At 47.8% G+C, this 19,419-nt stretch overlaps 4 protein-coding genes across 8 annotated transcripts; all 4 read left to right on the forward strand.

Annotated features, from left to right (window-relative positions):
- Positions 1 to 951: 951 nt before the first annotated feature.
- LOC101758230 lies at positions 952 to 4,038 on the forward strand. Its single transcript, XM_004981005.2, has 5 exons — positions 952 to 1,311; positions 1,890 to 2,556; positions 2,659 to 2,854; positions 2,935 to 3,183; positions 3,263 to 4,038. Exons 1-5 carry the CDS (start codon positions 1,116 to 1,118, stop codon positions 3,911 to 3,913), a joined length of 1,959 nt encoding a protein of 652 aa, XP_004981062.1. The 5' UTR covers positions 952 to 1,115; the 3' UTR covers positions 3,914 to 4,038.
- A 4,622-nt stretch (positions 4,039 to 8,660) lies between these two features.
- On the forward strand, positions 8,661 to 10,796 carry LOC111255874. The gene is made up of 2 exons (XM_022823474.1): positions 8,661 to 10,088; positions 10,716 to 10,796. The coding sequence occupies exons 1-2, from the start codon at positions 8,716 to 8,718 to the stop codon at positions 10,762 to 10,764; spliced, it is 1,422 nt and encodes a 473-aa protein (XP_022679209.1). The 5' UTR covers positions 8,661 to 8,715; the 3' UTR covers positions 10,765 to 10,796.
- Positions 10,797 to 12,336: 1,540 nt separating this feature from the next.
- On the forward strand, positions 12,337 to 14,314 carry LOC101758637 (pirin-like protein). Of its 4 annotated transcripts, XM_012848688.3 has the most exons (5): positions 12,350 to 12,611; positions 12,699 to 12,843; positions 12,966 to 13,083; positions 13,192 to 13,254; positions 13,363 to 14,251. In XM_012848688.3, exons 1-5 carry the CDS (start codon positions 12,473 to 12,475, stop codon positions 13,951 to 13,953), a joined length of 1,056 nt encoding a protein of 351 aa, XP_012704142.1. In that variant the 5' UTR covers positions 12,350 to 12,472; the 3' UTR covers positions 13,954 to 14,251. The 4 variants fall into 4 exon arrangements, with proteins under 4 accessions (XP_012704141.1, XP_004981063.1, XP_012704142.1 ...); XM_012848687.2 differs by having other exon boundaries at positions 12,337 to 12,611; positions 12,966 to 13,254; positions 13,363 to 14,314; XM_004981007.3 differs by having other exon boundaries at positions 12,350 to 12,843.
- Positions 14,315 to 14,461: 147 nt separating this feature from the next.
- On the forward strand, positions 14,462 to 17,683 carry LOC101759295 (30S ribosomal protein S1). 2 transcript variants are annotated; one of them, XM_004981008.4, is made up of 10 exons: positions 14,462 to 14,831; positions 14,941 to 15,100; positions 15,179 to 15,252; positions 15,534 to 15,693; positions 15,773 to 15,893; positions 16,415 to 16,496; positions 16,590 to 16,687; positions 16,840 to 16,918; positions 17,023 to 17,073; positions 17,224 to 17,683. In XM_004981008.4, exons 1-10 carry the CDS (start codon positions 14,595 to 14,597, stop codon positions 17,305 to 17,307), a joined length of 1,146 nt encoding a protein of 381 aa, XP_004981065.1. In that variant the 5' UTR covers positions 14,462 to 14,594; the 3' UTR covers positions 17,308 to 17,683. The 2 variants fall into 2 exon arrangements, with proteins under 2 accessions (XP_004981065.1, XP_004981066.1); XM_004981009.4 differs by having other exon boundaries at positions 14,464 to 14,831; positions 15,191 to 15,252.
- The last annotated feature ends 1,736 nt before the right edge of the window (positions 17,684 to 19,419 follow it).

Below are 19,419 nucleotides of genomic sequence, written 5' to 3' on the forward strand. Positions count from 1 at the left end.
CGACTCGCCGTCGTCTATGATCAGGTTGGACGGCCGCCGGCGGTGCCAGCAACATTGACAGCGACGGCAGCGAGGACCATGAAAACGGCGATACGGAACAGCCCGCGGAGCAACCCTCGGCAGCAGCTGCCACCCGCCGCTCCGCCATCGTCCTCCTCGTCGCTGCCGGACTGATCCGAGCTGTAGCCGCTGCCGTCGTCGTCATTGGCCTCCCCTTCTGTGCTCACAGCCGGCGCCGGACCCTCCATCATCTCCTCCTGGTTCTGATGCTCGCCGTTGGCCACCGCCGGCTGCTTCTGCTTCTGCTTCCTGCTGCTCGCCTTCTTGTCCTTGCGACCGTGCTTTGGAGCGTCGCCGCCGACCCCGCTGCTCTCCCCGCTGGGCGCAGGCTGCTGCTTGTCCTTGGCCTTCCCGTCGTCAAGTTTCCTGCTGGCCATGGCCGCCGCCTCCTCGCTGTCGCCGGGGTCGTCCTTGGCGAGGAGAGCCCACATGTTGGGGCTCGCCTCGATGCCTCCCACCATGTCGCCGGTCGTCGACGATCCACGTACGGTCGTTGCAGCAGAAAACGTACGATGGATCTCGAGCGTGTCAGGCTGTGCACCCTGGCTTTAAAATAAAATCCGCGTGGCAAGCATCAGAGTTCCTTTTTTCCTCCAATTGCGACAGCATCTGTGATGGAGTTCGTGGACGAGCCCGTCTCGATCATCGTACACTGCCAGCCAGATCGAGTACGTGCATGTTGTGCCAGCCAGATCGAGTCCTGGTGCTCATGTACTGTCGTGTCAAGATCGAGTCCTGGCCGGTGTGGTGATCGTGCACAAGCATTGGTTGGAGTCTAACACGGGCGGGCTGGCCTAGTACGCTCCTGAAACGGATCCGATCCGATCCGATCCGACGTGGAGAGCGCGCGCGCTCCGAGGCGGACTCGGCGACGCGATCCAACGGCCGCGTCCCGGGCCCCGGCCCTATAAAAGGCGCCGTGTGCCTCCACCATCGGGGAACAAACCAAACCCACCACCAGCCGCCTTTTCTTCGATCGAGGGTTTAGCTAGCCTAGGGTAGAAGGGCGGCGGGCTAGGGTTTCCGCCGCCGCCGCCGCCGCCGCCGCCTCCGCGATGGCCACCTACAACTTCGACCTGCTCGACCTCGCGGATGGCGAGTCCGGTGACGCCGCGGTGTCCGTCGTCGTCGGCAAGAAGAAAACCTTGGCCGTCGACGCCAAGATCGCCGACGCCGCCGACCCCGCCCAGCCCGCCGTCCAGGAGAAGCCCAAGTCGTACTCCTACTACACCAAGCTGCAGCTCGACGAAGGTACGTACCAGCCGTGCGCTTTTCCCCCCCTTCTCTAGATTGGATTATCGACCTCGCATGCCCTGGTTTTGGGTTGTATTGACTTGTTGTTATCTTGTTGATATATATTCGTGTTTATTCATTAATCGTTCGATCCCTTGTGTTCCGTCTGTCAATCCATATGTGTGCCGCCATGCATGCGCTGGTCCGATTCATTATGGATTTTAAGCTAGTTAAGTTATATATGATTGATTGATTCCTAATTCCGATCTTGTTCGATCAAATCTACTATATCTCCTAGTTGAGTGTAATTAGAGTTATATGATATTGATTGATTCCTAATCCCGATCTTGTTTGATTAAATCTACTATATCTCAATAGTAGGATGTAGTTAGCGTGGTGCCCTTTGCATTGTGTCGATTGATCTGTTTACCAACGTAGTAAATAGTAAGTAGAGATGTGCCAACTCGGTTACCTTTATGCCGTTGTTACTGATTGGTAGATCGACTTTTTTTTTTTAATCTTATGGTCATTTATAATCATCATGTGCACTTCTTTCTGGTTCGCGTCTCACCCTGGCGTGCTTATGTTGGATGCAGCTCTAAGAATATGTGAGCAAAAGCAGACAAGGGTGAAGGAGGCTCAGAAAAAACTGAGGGGAGAGGAAGCAAAGTTGAAGGAGCAACCAGGGAATGAAGCCCGTCTGAAGGAGGTGTCGGATGAGAAACGGAAACTGTGGTTGGAGCTGAAGAAACTGTGGCAGGAGGAATGGAAGACATTGAGGCCGAAGAGAGATGCTTTTTATGAGGAGAATAAGATTCCTCTGCCCAACAAGAATAATAAGGACAACGAGAAGAAGCCCAATGATGTAGATCCTGGCAGCAATCACAATGGTGTTAATGGTAATGTCTACAACAATAATGATGATGGCAGCTGTTGTTACAGCAGCGACTATGGTGGGAACAATGACGAGTATCTAGCACAGCTGTGTGATGGTGGTGAGCACTACCCGCATGGCCATGATGAGAGGCAGGTAGAGAGAGGTCATTACCACTACAACAAGGGTGATAGGCAGGGGTACCGTCAGGGCCAGCTTAGGATGAAGAAGGTGTACGTGCCCAAGGTGAAGGCGTCCTCTGATGCTGGAACAGAGGCTGAGGAAAAGCCTGAAGAGAATGGTGCGTCTGCTACCACCATGGAACAAAAGGAGGCCAGTGCTGATAATGCAGATGTTGTACCTGCTTCTGAATCAGACAAGTCTGCTGGGTAAATTCCAATATCCTTATACAAATTTTGCAGATGAAATCTGTATCTCCTTATGTAGATGTGATGATTTTTATATGAAACTTATGAATGTTTTATTGCCAGGGGTGCTGCCCAAGAAGGTCCTAACAATGGAACTAGGACTCATTTCCTAAAGGAGAAGCGCAATGGCTCTGAGAAGAGGAAGAAGAAAAATGCTATGAAAAACAGCGGCACTGAGCCAGAGAAGGTGAAGAAGCAAGATTCTGAGGTAGATGGCTCGAAATCGGCAGACAAGCAACCACTGGAAGAAGAGAAAAAGGTAATGCCTCGCTGAATATATATAGCCATGCATTCAGTTCTTGCTTGCCAAACGTTTGCTGAACTTCATTATTTGAACAGACCCTTGCTGAGTATGAGAAGATGCGCGAGGAGAAAAAGATGACCTCGGAGGCCTCAAAAACTGAGGCGAGGAAGGTCACTGCTGATGAATTTAAGGGCCTGCAGATGTTGGAGAAAAGGAAGCTGGATGTTGAGGAAGCTGTCATCAAGGTAGAAAAGGCTCAGCCCAAGGTTAAGGAGGCTAGCAATAAGGAAGTAGTTCAGGCCGAGGGGAAGGATGCTGCTGCAAAGGATGGCAAACCTAAGAAGGTAGATGTTTCATTAAAACACGTAATCTTTCAACTTGATGTGTCGTACGGTATCTAATATTTCTTTGACAACTTTTCAGGTTGTTGTCCCCCACCAAAACCTTGGGTTCAGGCCACCAAGCCGTGTACCTTACGTTCAGGAAGATGGCTCTTCTGCTCGTGCTCGCTTCAATGGTGGTTTCCACGGTGGCAGCCGTGACAACAGCACTGAGCCCCGGGTCAATGGCAGAGCAGCCCAGAACGAAGCTGGTGACCACAACGGCAATGGTGCACCACGGGGTGCCCACAATGGCCGAGGCGACGGCGCTCCGAGGGGCAACTACTCCGGCCACCGGAATGGGTACATGGGCAACGGTGGATACGATTACGGCAGGGGCAACGGTGGATACGGCTATGGCAGGGGGCAAGGTGGGAACCAAAGCAATGGCGGCTACCAGCAGCAGCGGCAGGGCGGCAACGTTGGCCAATACCAGCAGGAGCGCGCTGGCAATGGTGGCTACTACCCGCAGAGGCACCACCCAGCCAGTGACAGGTACCACCAGCAGCGCGGCAACTCTGGCGATCGCCGCAATTTCGCGCGCGTCCCTGCGCCGGTCCTGAACGTCAAGGAGTTCCCTGAGCTGCCTGTACCCACCTCGGCTCGATCTGCTGCGCCGGCCTCTGCACCCCACGCCTGTCCCAGCTCAGGCCTCTGCACCGGCGGCCGCTCCGGCTCAGGCCCAGGCGCCTAGCTCTTCTGATTAGTTTCCCTTTTAGCTTTTGGGTGAGGATGGAGTGATGAACGTGAGGCACGCCTCATGAAATTTTGTAACGGATGCTTTACTGTTTTATTCAGCTTTTTTTGATTCAGTATTTTTTGTTCTGATTTAATTTGTTTGAAAGCTTGTTTAGACTATTTTTCTGCTCCCTGCTCTACTCCTTTCGTTTCAAAATGCAGATAGTTTTAGCTTTTCTACCTACATAGGTTTAACCCTATATTTAGATGCATAGCAATATGTATGAATTTGAAAGTCCCACATTTTAAAACAAATTGTGTTGACACCGGCCTTGACACTACAATTATACTTCTCGGGAGAGGGTCAAAAGGATATCTCTCTCCAGCAGTCGGAGCAAAATCTCCTTCCCTAGATCGTTACAGATTTTTATCTGTATCTAATTACATAACTGACTCACCCTATTTTCTAGATAAGCTCGGTCATTGCATAACACGTGAAATTTTCCTTTCCTTCTATCTCCATATTTCAAAAAAAAAACTCGAGTATTCCTTTCCTTGATTGACCTTATCAACAGCTTGAACTATGGCATGTTAGCTCACGTGTATGTCTCCTGTCCTTCTTTGCTCCAAACTCATCCTGCTGAGAACTTACTCTGTTGCGCGTCACAAGAACCGTGGCTGTTGTGTATGCATATGACCTGTATCTGACCAATGCATTAATCTAGCTGAATAAAGTATAATTTCTCACCCGGTTACTCAGTCACTTATAATCCAAATTAAATTGATTTGAACATCATAAACCAAATCAAATCAATTCGGTTCATCATTACAGGTGTCAAATTTTGGTAGAAACAATAATTTTGGAAGGAGGGAGTATTATGCAATCCGATGAAAATTTTCAATTTATTCGTTCAATTCTAAACCAAAAAAAAGGCCTCACAACATTAATTTGGAATCTCAGCTCAGTTTTTATCTCATTCATTTATATCCAATTATATTACTATAAGAAGACCTATCATCTTTTATATATAGCTGCAACGATTATGTCAGCCACCTGGAACGGAAGTTGTCCAGTGTCCACTTGTTGGAGTGTACTTGTGGGGACTGGCCAGGGGATATCTGACTCAGATTCTGAGTACCTCCTAACTTTTGTTCCAAAAGTGTTGAAATTAAAAAAGGTTATAGTTCGTAAACCAGGCATATACAAGTTAAAATTACCTCTATGTTTCGTATAATAGTATCTCTAAAACAATCTGGGTGACATTTTCTTAAAAAATATACCTTTCCCTTAGCTACTGCTCCCTCCGTCCCAAATTATTAATACTAGAGCATTCGGCGGCTATGCGCGTCCTATCATATCAACAATCAAATATAAGCACTAAGCAGTAGATGCATATCACATGGAAAAGGTAATTTTTACAAACAACAGAACCACATACATCACCGCAGATTTAATCTCAACTGCCGTCTTTTGCACATTCTACTGCTTCTTCTGGATATGAAAATAAACAATATTTTCTAGGCATGTCAGTGCAAAATGCATGCAAGTTTCTAGGGGTGCAGCATGCAATGGAGGTCCAAGAAAGCTACCACCTATTCCAACTGACACAATATATACGTGCCACTGCCTTTCCAGTTGCCCCAAACCTAAGGCAATCAGATAGCAATCGTAAAGGTGAAAACCTAAGGCTGAATCCTAGAATTTGCAGCTTATCCATTTTATCCTAGAATTAGCAATCTAAATGACAATTTGAATTAGAACCCATAATGCAATCTTGGAAGAGGATAATTTTAGCAATAAGGAAAAGAAACAATAAAATAAATTTAAATATCAATGTACCTCATATTGAATAGGATCAAAGTTATGCAAATCTATTTTTCCTCATTGTGTAGGATTTTGAAATTTTACTCTTAGATGAAAATGCAACATTACAACTTGCTTCTACCTAAAAATGAATTAGAACACAAAGAAACGGAGCTGCTATTGCCTTCCCGCAAGACCAACCAAGGGTAAGCTTTCCCCAAAAGGACTTGGTTGCCAGATTGATCTTTCTGCTTTTACTTTACAGTAATCTCAAGTACAACATGTGACCTTGACAAAGGGGAAAAATAATAAATGATTAGAATCGCTGTGCGGGCTGATAAGCAGGATATTACCATAGATGTGCACATCCAATACTTATGATTAAAGGGGTGTTTGATACCAGGTGCTAAATTTTAGCTGTGTTACATCAGATGTTCGGATACTAATTAGGAGGACTAAATATGAGCTAATTATAAAACTAATTACAGAACCCCTGGGCTAATTCGGGAAACGAATCTATTAAAGTTAATTAATCCATCATTAGCAAATGGTTACTGTAGCACCACATTATCAAATCATGGACTAATTAGACTTAATAGATTCGTCTCGTGAATTAGACTCCATCTGTGCAATTAGTTTTATAATTATTCTATATTTAATACATCCGATGTGACAGGTGCTAAATTTTAGCAGTACTATGTTTGTAAAAGAACTATATGCATGCTATTTGATATAATTTGCTCTAATTAGGGGGCACTAAAATCATAGGGTGTGTATCCTCCCTTCCTGTACCTCATATTCAAAATTACTACTCCGATTTATTCAACACATGATGAAAGAAAGAACAAAACACATGCAAGAAGGTTGCTTTAGTTAACGGGACACCTGTATTGTGGCAACAGGGCTTGGCCTAGCGCTGTTTGGCGTCTTGCTCTACGGAATTAAGAATCAACATGACACAAATTAGCTTCTCACCATAGAAAGCTGCTAAGCATATCTCAACCAATTGTTAATGGCAACACTATTTCAGAATCTTTAAATACTGCCCGGCCATACCAACAGGGGCAATAACCATGTATAAAGAGGCAAGAAATACGGAATGTAAAAGTTACCAAATTTATTTTGAATATGGTGAGACATATAGGAGTAGACAAGGAGGCCAACCTGCACCTTCAGCATGAATTGCATTATCATAGAATAATCTATCTTTCTAATGGATTACCAGAACATCATTATCGAGCTGAGTGTAAAATTATTGCTACTTACAAATTTGTTGCCTAAAACCGTATGCACGTTTTTAAGGAAACCTATTTTTTCCAAGCATGATTTTATTTAGCAAGCCAACTGCAAAATGAGCATGAATAGGCTGTTCTAACGAGGTTTGGCTCAAATAACACAATCATAGCATGAATAAGCTTGTCCGCTGGCCTAGCAGGATTCACCTTAAGACCTGATTAATTGAACAATGCATCAGTTTGCTTTACAAGCACCAACTGCAGAACAGCAGAAGTATACAACATACAAAAAAGACAGCTAACTCACCTAGGAGATCCTTGTAGAACGGCATTGACCTTTCATGATTTTCATACAGATCGAATTCCAACACGATGAAGGCTAACAAGTCCATATCCAGGTTCTGCACCGAAGATCACACTGCAATTTTGTTAATGTTGACAAAACATACATGTCTGCATCTGTAGACACAAGAATGCGGAATATTCCAAAGCTAGTAACTCCTTTTTTTCTGAATGAAGAGGATGACTAATATTTGTACATTCAAAAAAGGTTTCTTAGCTGGGTTAATACAAACAGTAACCTATTTGTTGTTATTTAGTTCATTTGCTCGATTTATGGTACAGATAAATAAGTATGAAAGTCCAGTAACCAAAGGTTCAAAACAAAACTACCTGGATGTTTGTCTCAATGTTTCGTATCCTAAGAAACTTGTTGATTTGATGCAAGAGGATGCTTTCCCAAAGCTACAGGTTGTAGCAAAAATCATGAGCATGAAGTTGTAATGTTAAAAGAAAAGCAAAGCAAACATTTTGGATGTGAGATTTCTACTAAACCACAAACTGCCAGCTAATCAGCTTGCGCTTATGGAACTGATTGTAGTGTTCTACAGATTACGTAGCAATGTGAAATAATTGAAGAAGAAAGAAATGTAATCCAGCAAGAAAAAAGCAAATCTCCGGTTCAGTTTGTACGACCTACAAGGAAACAAGAAAAGAGACTCCATGTCCCCTTGCCTACATAAACCATGTGTAGTAGCTAGTCTAGAGATGAACAAAAATATAAAAAATTTAGACTTGTTATCATGGTAGGCAGATTTATTACTGAATTTTTCCTCATTAGCCTTTCCATCCACTATAAATAGTGACACTAAAAAGCATCCTGTCATATTGCAGCAAGTAGAACTACACCATAGAGTTTTTTATCCATATGATAAAACTGTCAGTACCGTCATGCATCCTGCTTTGGTGGGTTTCATGGTGGGCATTTTATACTTAAACGACATGTTCATCAACCACAAGACATTATTGTGGTTACACCTCCCTACGTATAGTATACAATTAATTATTTTGTACAAAATCTCGTGCCCGTTCATTAAAAAAAGAAAACACAAGGCTGATATCACAATTCATATGTAAAAGATACTCCCCACAATGCAAATCACGCGTAGATTTCCATTCAGAATACACGTGCTTCAAAATCAACACGTGGCCAATTTCCACGCGGGCCGGAACAGGGCCGGGATTCCGTAGGGGTCGGAGTTCCCAGAATAGGCCTCAGGGTTCTCTCTCTGACCAGGAGGCAGGAGGGATACTTTAGGTGTTTCCGTCGTTCGGGTTAGGGTTCAGGGGCACTTTCTTCCTCCCATGTACCACATATATATGATATCGCGCCGCCGATCCGATCCTCCCCGTCTCCATCTCCACCTCCTCTCCTCTCGTCTCCTCTCCAGCACCGATCGAGGAGATTGTTGGATCTTCTTGATCTGAATCCATCGCTCCATGGGTGCCTGTTACAAGAGAGAGAGATACACGATCGGGTCTGCTTCCCTGCGTCCGCCCCGACACGATCCGCCGCCGGATGCGGATAACCTTCTTCGCCCAGGGAGCTGCCTCCTCGACGTGGAAGCCTACCTCGACAACCGCAGAAACGCCACCACAGCCTCTTGCAAGGCGAGGAACGGCGCGCTGATCCGGGTCACCTTCTTCATCGCCCATCCGCCGCGCCTCTCCCACTTCACCGTCTGCTGCCCAGGCAAGTCACCCTACCAGCTGTTCGCCGACGAGCCCAGTGTCGTGGCAGCGGAGGAGGACCTCGTCCTCATCCGCATGGCGTTCCGTCCCGTTACCGACGCCTGTATCCTACGGAAGTTCGATTTCTTCATCTACCGGGCTGCAGGTGGGGGGAGGGCGCCGTCGCTCACTCGGATCCTGCCCCCAAAACCTTTCGTCTTCCTTAAGAACTGCCATGTCGCCCTCCTGCCCCGCTACGAGGAGGACCCTCACCTGTATTACATTGTGATTCTCCATAAGAGAACGGTGCCACCCCACAGGCAGGAGGAGGAGGATGACATCAGGTTCGACATCCACATCTACAGCTCCAAGACTGCAAGTTGGAGCTGCAAGCCTACATCGCTGGTCAAGCAGAGTGATCATGATCGTGTGTGTCATTTCACCAGCTACAAGGTGATTACCATCGGAGGAGAAGGCGGTGCGGTGGCTTGGGTTGACCTCTGGCGCGGTTTTCTGCAGTGTGATGTGCTCAAGGAAACCGTTCCCACGCTCTACTACGGCCGGTTGCCGCCAGATCTTGATCATAGTTCTAATCGTCACTCAGACCCTCACATCAGACGTGACGTTGCCTTGATCCAAGGCCGCATCAAGGTTGTTCGCCTGCAGACCAAGCCCTGCCCAGAAATCCCATACAGGAGACAAGGCTGGACATTTGCCATATATAGCAGGACAGCTGCGAATCCTTGTGAGGTAGGATGGCAGCAGGATGGCAATGCCATCGAGCTTGATGCCAAATATGTCTCTGCTAACCCGATGGTTCTTCAATATCTGCCTAAGCTGCCGGACGACACCAGTGGCACGCCTGAGCCAAGCCCGGAGACGACGGAGAAGAGGCTCCGCAACTTAACTTGCCCTATGCTCAGCCTGCACCAAGATGATCATGTGTACGTCATGGCCAGGGTTTCTAGCAGCGACATTCGCTGGGACGGCAGCAACTTGGGCCTGGGGCTTGCCTTTGACCTCAGCAAAGGGACGCTGGAGAAAGTGGTACAGGTTAATGCAGCAAGATCCTTTTCGGGCCTTGTATTCTTCATCATGCCCAGCCGGATCTCAAAGTATCTTGATATGTATCCGGGCTCCAGGTTTGTCTTTCACCAGCACGCATACTTTGCTTGGCCTATTTTCAGAACATTATATTGATGCATAGGGGGCCGGGTCATTGTCAACATTTACTTGCTAGGGGAAAGCTTAATTATCAGCTGTTTTGTGTGCAGTAATACTTGACTAAGTTGATAGGCAAGCAAGGGCCTCTTGGTTGAGGTCACTGCTGAACAGTCTTTTGCTTTGGCGGTGTTTGCTTTTCTAGGAGAGGACTCAAAATCTGAGGTTTAATGACTACTAACATTGCACAACTAACCTTAAGCGTGCCACACATTTTAGGTGGTCTTTTGTTGTGTCCTGGGGAGAGGAGGTTTTAAATATGCCAGTACAGACTTATCGTTATACGTAATATCAAATCTTTTGTCGGTGCTCCGTGCTCTCAAGAAAGAGTGTAATAAAGTGATGGTGAATCGGACCTACTTTGTTTGACCAGAGCATGAAGTCATGTTAATTGCAGCTGCATGGTTCATAGCATTACAGAAGTCAATAGCGATGAGTTTTGAAGGAGGATAAAAAATCTTATGATTTCTATATGGCTCTACCATTTAGTTTTATTCGTTGCACTATTTTGTTCCTACTAACTAAGGCACTTATTTTTATGACCGCAGGGGCAAAGGGAAGCCTGGCAAGGGATCCGCAAGCAGCAGCAGCGCATGAGATCCCCCATGATGGAATGACATTCCACTTCAGTCCTGGCCTCCTGGGGTGTAGTAATAGGATTCTGGAGCAAGTATGGAAGCTGAGAGATTACAAGGTCTCTATCTATCTCTTTGTTATTTTCATTTGGCATTACGAGAGGCATGAGCAAGTGAGGTGTCTACAGATCCACTTTGAAGTTCTTGGCCATTCCTCGGCTGTCTCTGTTGTGGTAGCATTACATTCCCTTTTATTGAATTGCTGCGGTGGGCTCTCTCATCAGGTTTCGTGTTGAGCTATCAGGAAATTATTTTAATTATTTTGTATGGCACCCTGCTTTTATATGATTATCTGGTCCTATTCTTTAAAATAATCATTTCAAGCTCTGTTTGGGATGGCATTAGTTCTTTCTAAATTTTACCCGTTAGTGCAATTCCTATCAGGACCTCCAGGTGTGTCTGGCGTTCCCTTTGTCCACACCGACATGTGAAAGCCAACAGAAACAAAGTTAGAATAACGGCAAGAAAGAAAATAACATTAAAAGAAGTCATTTACCGATGCCCAGTGATCTCTATTAATTGTTCGTCCGTTTTCGTCTAATGTTGATTAGGAGAAATGACGATGGGTGAGGGGAGAGGCATCCGGCACAAGAATAATATAGATAAATTTGTAGATTCATAACTACTTTATTTCAAATTAGAAAAATATCAAATTGGTGTAAAATTTTTTTCTGAAAATGTAACTTATTTGTTGGTGTTCTATTTGGCACTATTTGAATCTTAGTTGTTTTATTGCGAGCAATAAAACACTAGGAATAGCAACAAATATAATGCAAACAACTCCAAATAGAAGTACCAACAAATAGCCTACATTTTTAGAAAACTTTTGGTAGCAACTTCATAGTTTTGATTGGAAATGAATTAGTTATGAATTTTTTATTAAACCAAAAAAATTTAAATTTCTAGAAAAATGCAAAAACCACCTGGAGGGCTAAATTTCCTCAGTTTCATAGTTCTGGGTTGAAAATTAGACTTATGCTATAGTTGAATGGTGAAAATATAACTTTTTCCTCATCCAATGAAGCTATAGTGGTATGAGCTGCAAACAATGCTAGAAGAGGTGCACTTGGTGGAGGGAAGGGGTGAATTTACATGGATACCTGAAAAATCTGGAAAATTTACTACAAGATCCCTTTACAGGGAACCGGCTTTTGAAGGAGTCCGAGATGAACAAATGATACATATTTGGGGCTGCAGAGTTCCCTTAAGGCCTCGTTTGGCGAGGCGTGTTTCGGCGTGGAAAGAGGCCCAAACCCCGCCCGCCTCCCGTGGAACGAAGCTCCCGGCCGATGTTGAATTTGGCAAGTCGTGTGTTGAGGTGTATTGTGGCCCAAACCGGCGGACATCCTAATTTGGCCCAAACCGGCGGGATGATGGCAGGGAAAAATTCCCGTTCTATATATTTGGGCCTCGGCAGTTGATTGCATAACGCTGACGGCAGCGTGACGCCGGCGTTGGCATGACGCCGAGGCAGCGTCAGCGTGGGCGCTGGCGATTCCGGAAGCCGCCTGCCCCTGCCCCCCGCCCCCGCCGCCGCAAAGAAAAGATCCGACCACGCCGCCGGTCAACCCCATCTCTCCTTTAATTTTTTTTTATTTCTCCTTTAAAGTCCCCGCGCCGCAGCGGAAGCCATCCATCCCCGGCTCTCACCTCAAATCCCAGCCACGGTGATGACGACGACCATGATGAGGCTGAGGCAGCACCTGGCCTCCTCCCCTATTTATACCTCCGCCATCGCCAGGATCGGCAACAGCAGAGCCCCCCACCGCCTACTCCCCGTCGCACCACCGCAAAAGCACCGCCCGACAAGTACCACCAACAAGCCCCTGCTCCTGATTCTTCTGCTACTCTGCTTCTTCTTCCTCTTCTTGATCCCGACCGTCTTGTTGCCCCCAGCGCGAGTCATGTCGTCGTCTTCCTCCGCTTCGGATGCCGCTGCCGCCGCCGTGCCGTTCGAGAAGCCCAGGGCCGTGGTCAAGAAGCTCCTCGCCGAGTCGCAGCCCGAGGGGCAGGGCGCCACCGTCCGGAGGAGCATCGGCAGGTAAACCTACTATAATCTCCCCAGTTCCTGGGATCCCGATTTCCTTTCATTTTTATGCAGCTCAGCTGCTCATCATCCTGATCGGGCGTTGACTTTCCCCTTTTGCCTCTCTGCTTGCGCAGGCATGAGCTCAGGAACCTGGACCCCTTCCTCATGCTCGACGAGTTCTCAGTCTCCAAGCCCGCCGGGTTCCCCGACCATCCCCACAGAGGATTCGAGACCGTCACCTACATGCTCGAGGTGCGTGTACTCTACTCAAGTAAATCTTGTGTTACCTGCCTCTGTCCTTCTGCCCCCCGCGAGCTGTTCGCTCAAATGTCTCCTTCTTGTGCTGGGTTGGAATTGCAGGGAGCCTTCACCCACCAGGACTTTGCGGGCCACAAGGGCACCATCAGGGCAGGGGATGTCCAGGTCAGCCTCTCTGCTCTCTACTCTCTAATTGTATTCATGATCACCGTGTTCATGCAGCAGTTTCATTCATGTCCTGACATTGTTCCCTGAACTGAATTCTTCTTTCAGTGGATGACTGCCGGCCGGGGCATCGTGCACTCGGAGATGCCGGCGGGGGACGGGGTGCAGAAGGGCCTGCAGCTCTGGATCAACCTCTCCTCCAAGGACAAGATGATCGAGCCCCGGTACCAGGAGCTCCAGAGCAAGGACATCAGCCGCGCCGAGAAGGACGGCGTCGAGGTCCGGATCATCGCCGGCGAGGCCTTCGGCGTGCGCTCCCCGGTCTACACGCGCACCCCGACCATGTACATGGACTTCACCATGCGCCCGGGCTCCCAGCTCCACCAGCCCGTCCCGGAGGGCTGGAACGCCTTCGTCTACATCATTGACGGCGAGGGCGTCTTCGGTCGGGAGAAGTCGGCACCCGTGTCGGCGCACCACTGCATTGTCCTGGGCGACGGCGACGGGATCAGCGTCTGGAACAAGTCCGGCGCGCCGCTGCGGTTCGCGCTGGTGGCCGGGCAGCCGCTGGGCGAGCCGGTGGTGCAGCACGGGCCGTTCGTCATGAACTCCCGCGCCGAGATCCAGCAGGCCATGGAGGACTACTACTACGGCAAGAACGGGTTCGAGAGGGCCAGCCAGTGGAGCTCCTCCGCCTGATCATCGATCACCCGCTTCTGAATTCTGATGCATGCATTTTCTTGAGAAATTGACATGGAAAAAAAGGAAATTGCTGTCCTGCATACCTGGATGGGAAAAGACTAAAGAGTAGTAGACCATTAGTAGATACTCTGATCTTGATTATGATTTTTAAATTTTTTTAATGATTGTATTGTAGAAGCATGTGCTTGTCATTTGTATGGTGATTTGTAATAAGCAGGATGGCAAATTCCACTGTTCATCATAGTCAAGGTACGCAATCCAAGTCAACATCACCGGTCGTGCTCCAAGTTTCGAACCTCTAGAGTTCAGCCCGATTTTGTGGATAAGGATTTTTGTTCCTTCAAGTAAAATTTTTCAACACGGGAGTGTTTGCGTACACGTGTCAGCAGAATCAACAAGCCACGTGTCACAGGCCAGTTGGTGGGCATTGCCGCGCTGAAGTGAACCAAACAAAAATCCGGTGGAAAATCATCCGTCCATCCATCGCAGCGAAGCCCAGCCCACTCGAATCGGACCCTCCCCCTCCTCCCTCTCCCTCCTCGCGCCCCTTCCCCTCCACCTCCACTCGTTTCGCTTCTCCCCCCGGACCACCAGGTCCACCACCGCCGGCGGCAGCGACCGGCAGCCACGCCCACGCAATGCTGGCGGCCTCCCTCAAGCCCGCGCCCTCCCTCGCGGCCTTCTCCCCTTCCGCCCGGAGGAGCCCCGCGGCATCAGCCTCCTTCCCCTTCCCTGCCCGCCTCAACCAGCGTCCGCTCCTCTCCGCCGCCGCAACCGCCGAGGGAACCGGTACTCCCGCGAGCCAGGGAGACGCCTTCTCCTACTCTTACACCGCCGCCGCCGCTCCCCCGATCGATGAGGCGCGCCTGGCCCAGGTTCGTAGCATGTTCAGTGCTGGGTTTTCCTTTCTCCTCTGCTTTTCCGGAGCGCGGGGCTACTGCTCGATGAAATGCCGACCGATTAAGGGAGTCCTGCTGCCTGCAGTTCGCTGCGGACTGGGAAGCTGCGCGCGCGGACAAGGAGCAGGGGAACATCCTCACGCTGCCGGTGCTCAGGTCAAACAGCGGCGGGCTCATCGTCAAGTACAACTCCCTGCAGGGGTTCGTGCCCAACCCTCTCCTCAGCCCCGCGCACTGGTGTAAAGGTACTTTCCGCAATCTGCCACGCGTTTTGTGAACATATTGTGACTGCCTGTAAAGTATGAGGTAGTGCTTGATCGTAGTTAAGCTTGCAGACCCCAAAAGGCCCATCCAAGATGTTACCAAGGACCTAGTAGGGACGTCCATTTCTGTCAAGGTAATTAAGTTTTCTTTGATTGTTCCATTGCACCGTCTATTTGCAGTTGTAGCTACTTTTGCTGTAACCTACTGGGAGGCAAATGAAGGGTATGAGACCAAAAGTTTGATTCATATGTATTCCGTACAATGTCCTGGCTTCTGCCTAATATCAAAGCCTGTATGCAACTTGAAAACGAACATGGTTTCTTCCTAATAAGTTATACTGTGCAAATTGGATGAAATGAGCTCAACATTTGAGGGTTTTGTGGATCCGATTTTACTGACAACCTGAACGTCTAGGTTTCTGAAGTAAATGAGGAGGAAAGGAAGCTTTTCTTCTCCGAGAAGGATGCTAGTTGGTCAACATATTCTTCCCAAATCAAGATTGGCGACATCTATGATGGAATCGTGGGCTCAGTGTTCCACTATGGTGCATTTGTTCACCTGCGATTTCCTGATGGTACTTATTGGCAACACCTTTGCCCTTTTTTGTGCTAACTATTCAATGTAGACTATCTTACAACAGCGACATTCTACAGGATTATATCATCTTACTGGTCTTGTACACCTCTCTGAGGTGTCTTGGGATCTTGTCCAAGACGTCCAGGATTTTCTAAATGAAGGGGATGCTGTCAAGGTCAAAGTGGTCAATGTCGATACGTAAGTACTTTCTAAAACCTCACCTGCATAGCTGCTCAATTGCTATGGCGTGTCTTGATGAATTATTTCTAATATCCTGGTATGACACTTTGGTGTAAGATGTTGAGTCACTGTATCATAGAAACAACATACATGGAAATTGTTAGTAGAATCAGTTGGCATGGATGTACTGGTAACTTGGTATCATTAGCAGTGGCGGAACAAAGAAAAAAAAAATAGTTTCTGGCTCCGCCAACATTAGGACTGAAGGGTGTGATAACTATGGAGAACACACATACCAAGTGTCTGCATTATCAATTTAACTTTCTCTCAGTTATGCAAGATATACAATTCATAGGGGGGCAAGACAAATAGAATGATGAAATGAGCTAGTTATCTGTTTCAGCAAAGCATCATGTTTCTTTCAGTTAAGAAAGCATTTCTTTCTTACTAATTGGAGAATAATAAAATGTTTGGCTGCTTTGTCATGAATGGGATTCATGGGAAATAATTAGGCATGCTTTGCATTTACAAAAAAACAGGGCGAAGTCAAGGATAGCTTTATCAATCAGACAACTGGAAGAAGATCCTCTATTGGAGACATTGGACAAAGTTATCCCTTTGGTTAGTTGTTGAATACATTGTCTTAGACTCTTAGTGTATTTAACTTTGTGGTGGAAGAAAACTGGATTCATTCAATAACCTTTTTCCGTATAGGAGGCTGATCAATCACCTGATCGTGTCATGTCTCCATCAGAAGTTGAACTTCTGCCAGGACTTGATGGTATATGTAATGAACTATTGCAAGAGGATGGGTATGGTTTTTGTTTCTATGATTGATATCTGATATTTTAACATTGTTGTATACTTCGATAACAAGTTATTTACTTCCACAAATATACTGCAGATAACCATAGTCAAATTAGTTGTATCATCCATAGTCTGATTTATTGTATTGTCTTTACAGTATAATAGACGTACAGTTTGGGCGCCAAGCATTGGAGAAACGTGTTGTTTCACAAGATTTGGAGCTTTGGCTTTCCAACGTATGATTCCAGTCAATGCCGACCTTTTCATAGTTGCAGCTCACAGGAGATGACATATGAAAACGCCACAAACTTGGACTAACTTGTTGGATCTTGTTACACAGGTGCCAGCTAAGGATAACAAGTTCACGCTTCTTGCACGAGCTGGGAGGCAGGTTAGGTTTCTCTGATACACACACAGCACATGATTTGTTTTCTTGTCTGGGGAGTTTCATTATGCTAGTTAACTAGTATTTGGCCTTGGCTGGATCATTCCCAACTAGATAGAAGTACATGAATTATGATTCCTTCTTATTACTTGGCAGGTCCAGGAAGTGTATTTGACAACTTCCCTAGACCAGGAGGGGATAAAGAAGGCTGTGCAAAGAGTACTAGGGCGTGTTCCTTGAGTCTGACCACAGGAAGTAGAAACAGAGGTGTGCCAATCCTCCCCAATTTTCTAACTAGAGCATTATATTGAATCGACAGTATGAGCAGACAGTTGAAATATTCGTCACTGTGCCACACTCTGCTAAATTTTCATCACTGTTGTATGCTACACCAACCAAAAACTGTAAATATTTTCAGTGCTACCATGAATAGGTCAGCCATACATTGTGCATCCGTTAAACAAATATGTGGTTTTGGAAAGTGGTTCTATGTATTTGCTGTGGTCTGCACTTCTTATAGTGTGACTTCAGTTCATCACCTCTTGTACTTGTCTGAACTCTTGAGGCGATTTTGTGTATATGAGTATATGTAAGCTTTATGACACTTCTAACTAAATTATTCAGTACCTGCTGAAGCTTGATATTCCTTTCTTTGCATAGCTGCTGTTGCTACAGGGCCTGATAGATTTAAATATATTCAGTAAGTATTGTTTTTTCAGCACCCATGAATTGTTTAGGGTTCTGTCAAGAATTTTGAACTGGATCATTAGGTTTTCGATCCAATTCCTCTATCCAAACCGGTCCTTATTTATGGATCAGTTTACTGGTTTAGATGCACTGAGCTCTAGAATAAGTACCCAGCCAATTTTGACTGTTTATATCCAGTCGTGCTGAGAGGTGATAAGAACTGCTTGCTCTCTTTTTATTTAAAAAAAATGTACTGCTTCATTTCTAAATTCTTTCGTTAGGAACGATGTGTGAGCTAGATATTATCCAATAAAAAAAGTGCGTAATAAGCTGGCCCCTAGCTGACTTGACCCGAAGAGCCGCAATGACGAACCCAACTGATCGGGACTCGTCGATACTATCCAAATCAAGGAGGCATCTTGACGCCCCTAGAACCGGATCGAGGAGGCCCTGGGTTCGTGGCATTTCGGCATGCCCTCCCTGGTAATTAAAAACACCATTGCTAACTCCGGCCGCCACCTTCCGTGAGCGCCTCTCCCTTTCTGATCTGTACCATCTACGCGTGCCTGATGATCTTCTATTCTTCTTGGGCGACCGACGACGCTTCCGAGGAAGGCGCAAACAAGAATGCCACCCGGCCGAATCTGCGGCGCCGGCGCCGGCGCCGGCAGATCGCGCTCGCCGCGACACAGACGAGAAGAAAAACCAACGCGAGGCGAGGCCACCTCCCCTAGCTAGAAACCTGACAAAAATTAGAGGCCATTATAAGACACGGCCGCGCTGCATCGAGCCACCTCTCTCTCTTCTTCTTAGCTCCAGCTCCAGCTCCAGCTAGTACCTATACCTACTCTTTCGCTCTGTTCAATAGTGCTCCGATCGATTGATCTGTAGCCAAGCCAGCTAGTGCCATGTCACATGACGGCGGCACGGCCCAGCCATCTTGCACGACGGTGCCGCTGGGCAAATCGGTGCGCCGCGCGCTCCGGGCCGCCATCGGCATGCCGAAGAAGCCCCGCAAGGACAAGCTGAAACTGAAGCCGAAGAAGAAGCCCAACCAGGCGGCCGCGCCGGGCACCAGCAGCAGCAGCTCCACGGAGCTGATCATGTCCTTGTCCAAGGAGGCTGCGGCGGCGAGGAGGGAGTCGGTGGTGCGGGTGGTGCTGTCGAGCGGGGTGGTGGAGGTGTACCCGGGTGTGGTGCTGGCCTGCACCGTCATCCGCAAGCACCCGCCGGGCCTCTGCCTCGCCCACCCGGACGTCTTCCGCAACCCGCACGGCGCCGTGCTCCGCCCGCTCGAGCCGCTCTTCCCCGGCCAGAAGTTCCTGCTCATCCCCTGGTCCACCGTCGACAAGCTCAAGCACAAGATCCCCGAGAGCTCCATCGGCGCCTTTGACGAGGATGACGATCAATACTACGGCGCCGTCGACGAGGAGGGGGAAGACACGACAGGGAGCGAGGAGGCCACGTCGTCCACGGAAACGGAGGCGTCGGAGGAGGACCAGGAACACAGCGGCGGCGCACCGGTGACGGAATGGGATGAGGCAGCGGCGGGTGACGGTGGTAGCTTCATGCCGGCGTGCAGCGCGAGGGAGTACTTCGTGGCCAGGGACCGGTGGTCCGAGTGCCGCTTCAAGAGGCTGGCGGAGCAGGGCCTCGCCGTCGAGC

Source organism: Setaria italica, chromosome IX (genome assembly GCF_000263155.2).
Source record: "Setaria italica strain Yugu1 chromosome IX, Setaria_italica_v2.0, whole genome shotgun sequence".
NCBI classification, from domain to species: domain Eukaryota; kingdom Viridiplantae; phylum Streptophyta; class Magnoliopsida; order Poales; family Poaceae; genus Setaria; species Setaria italica.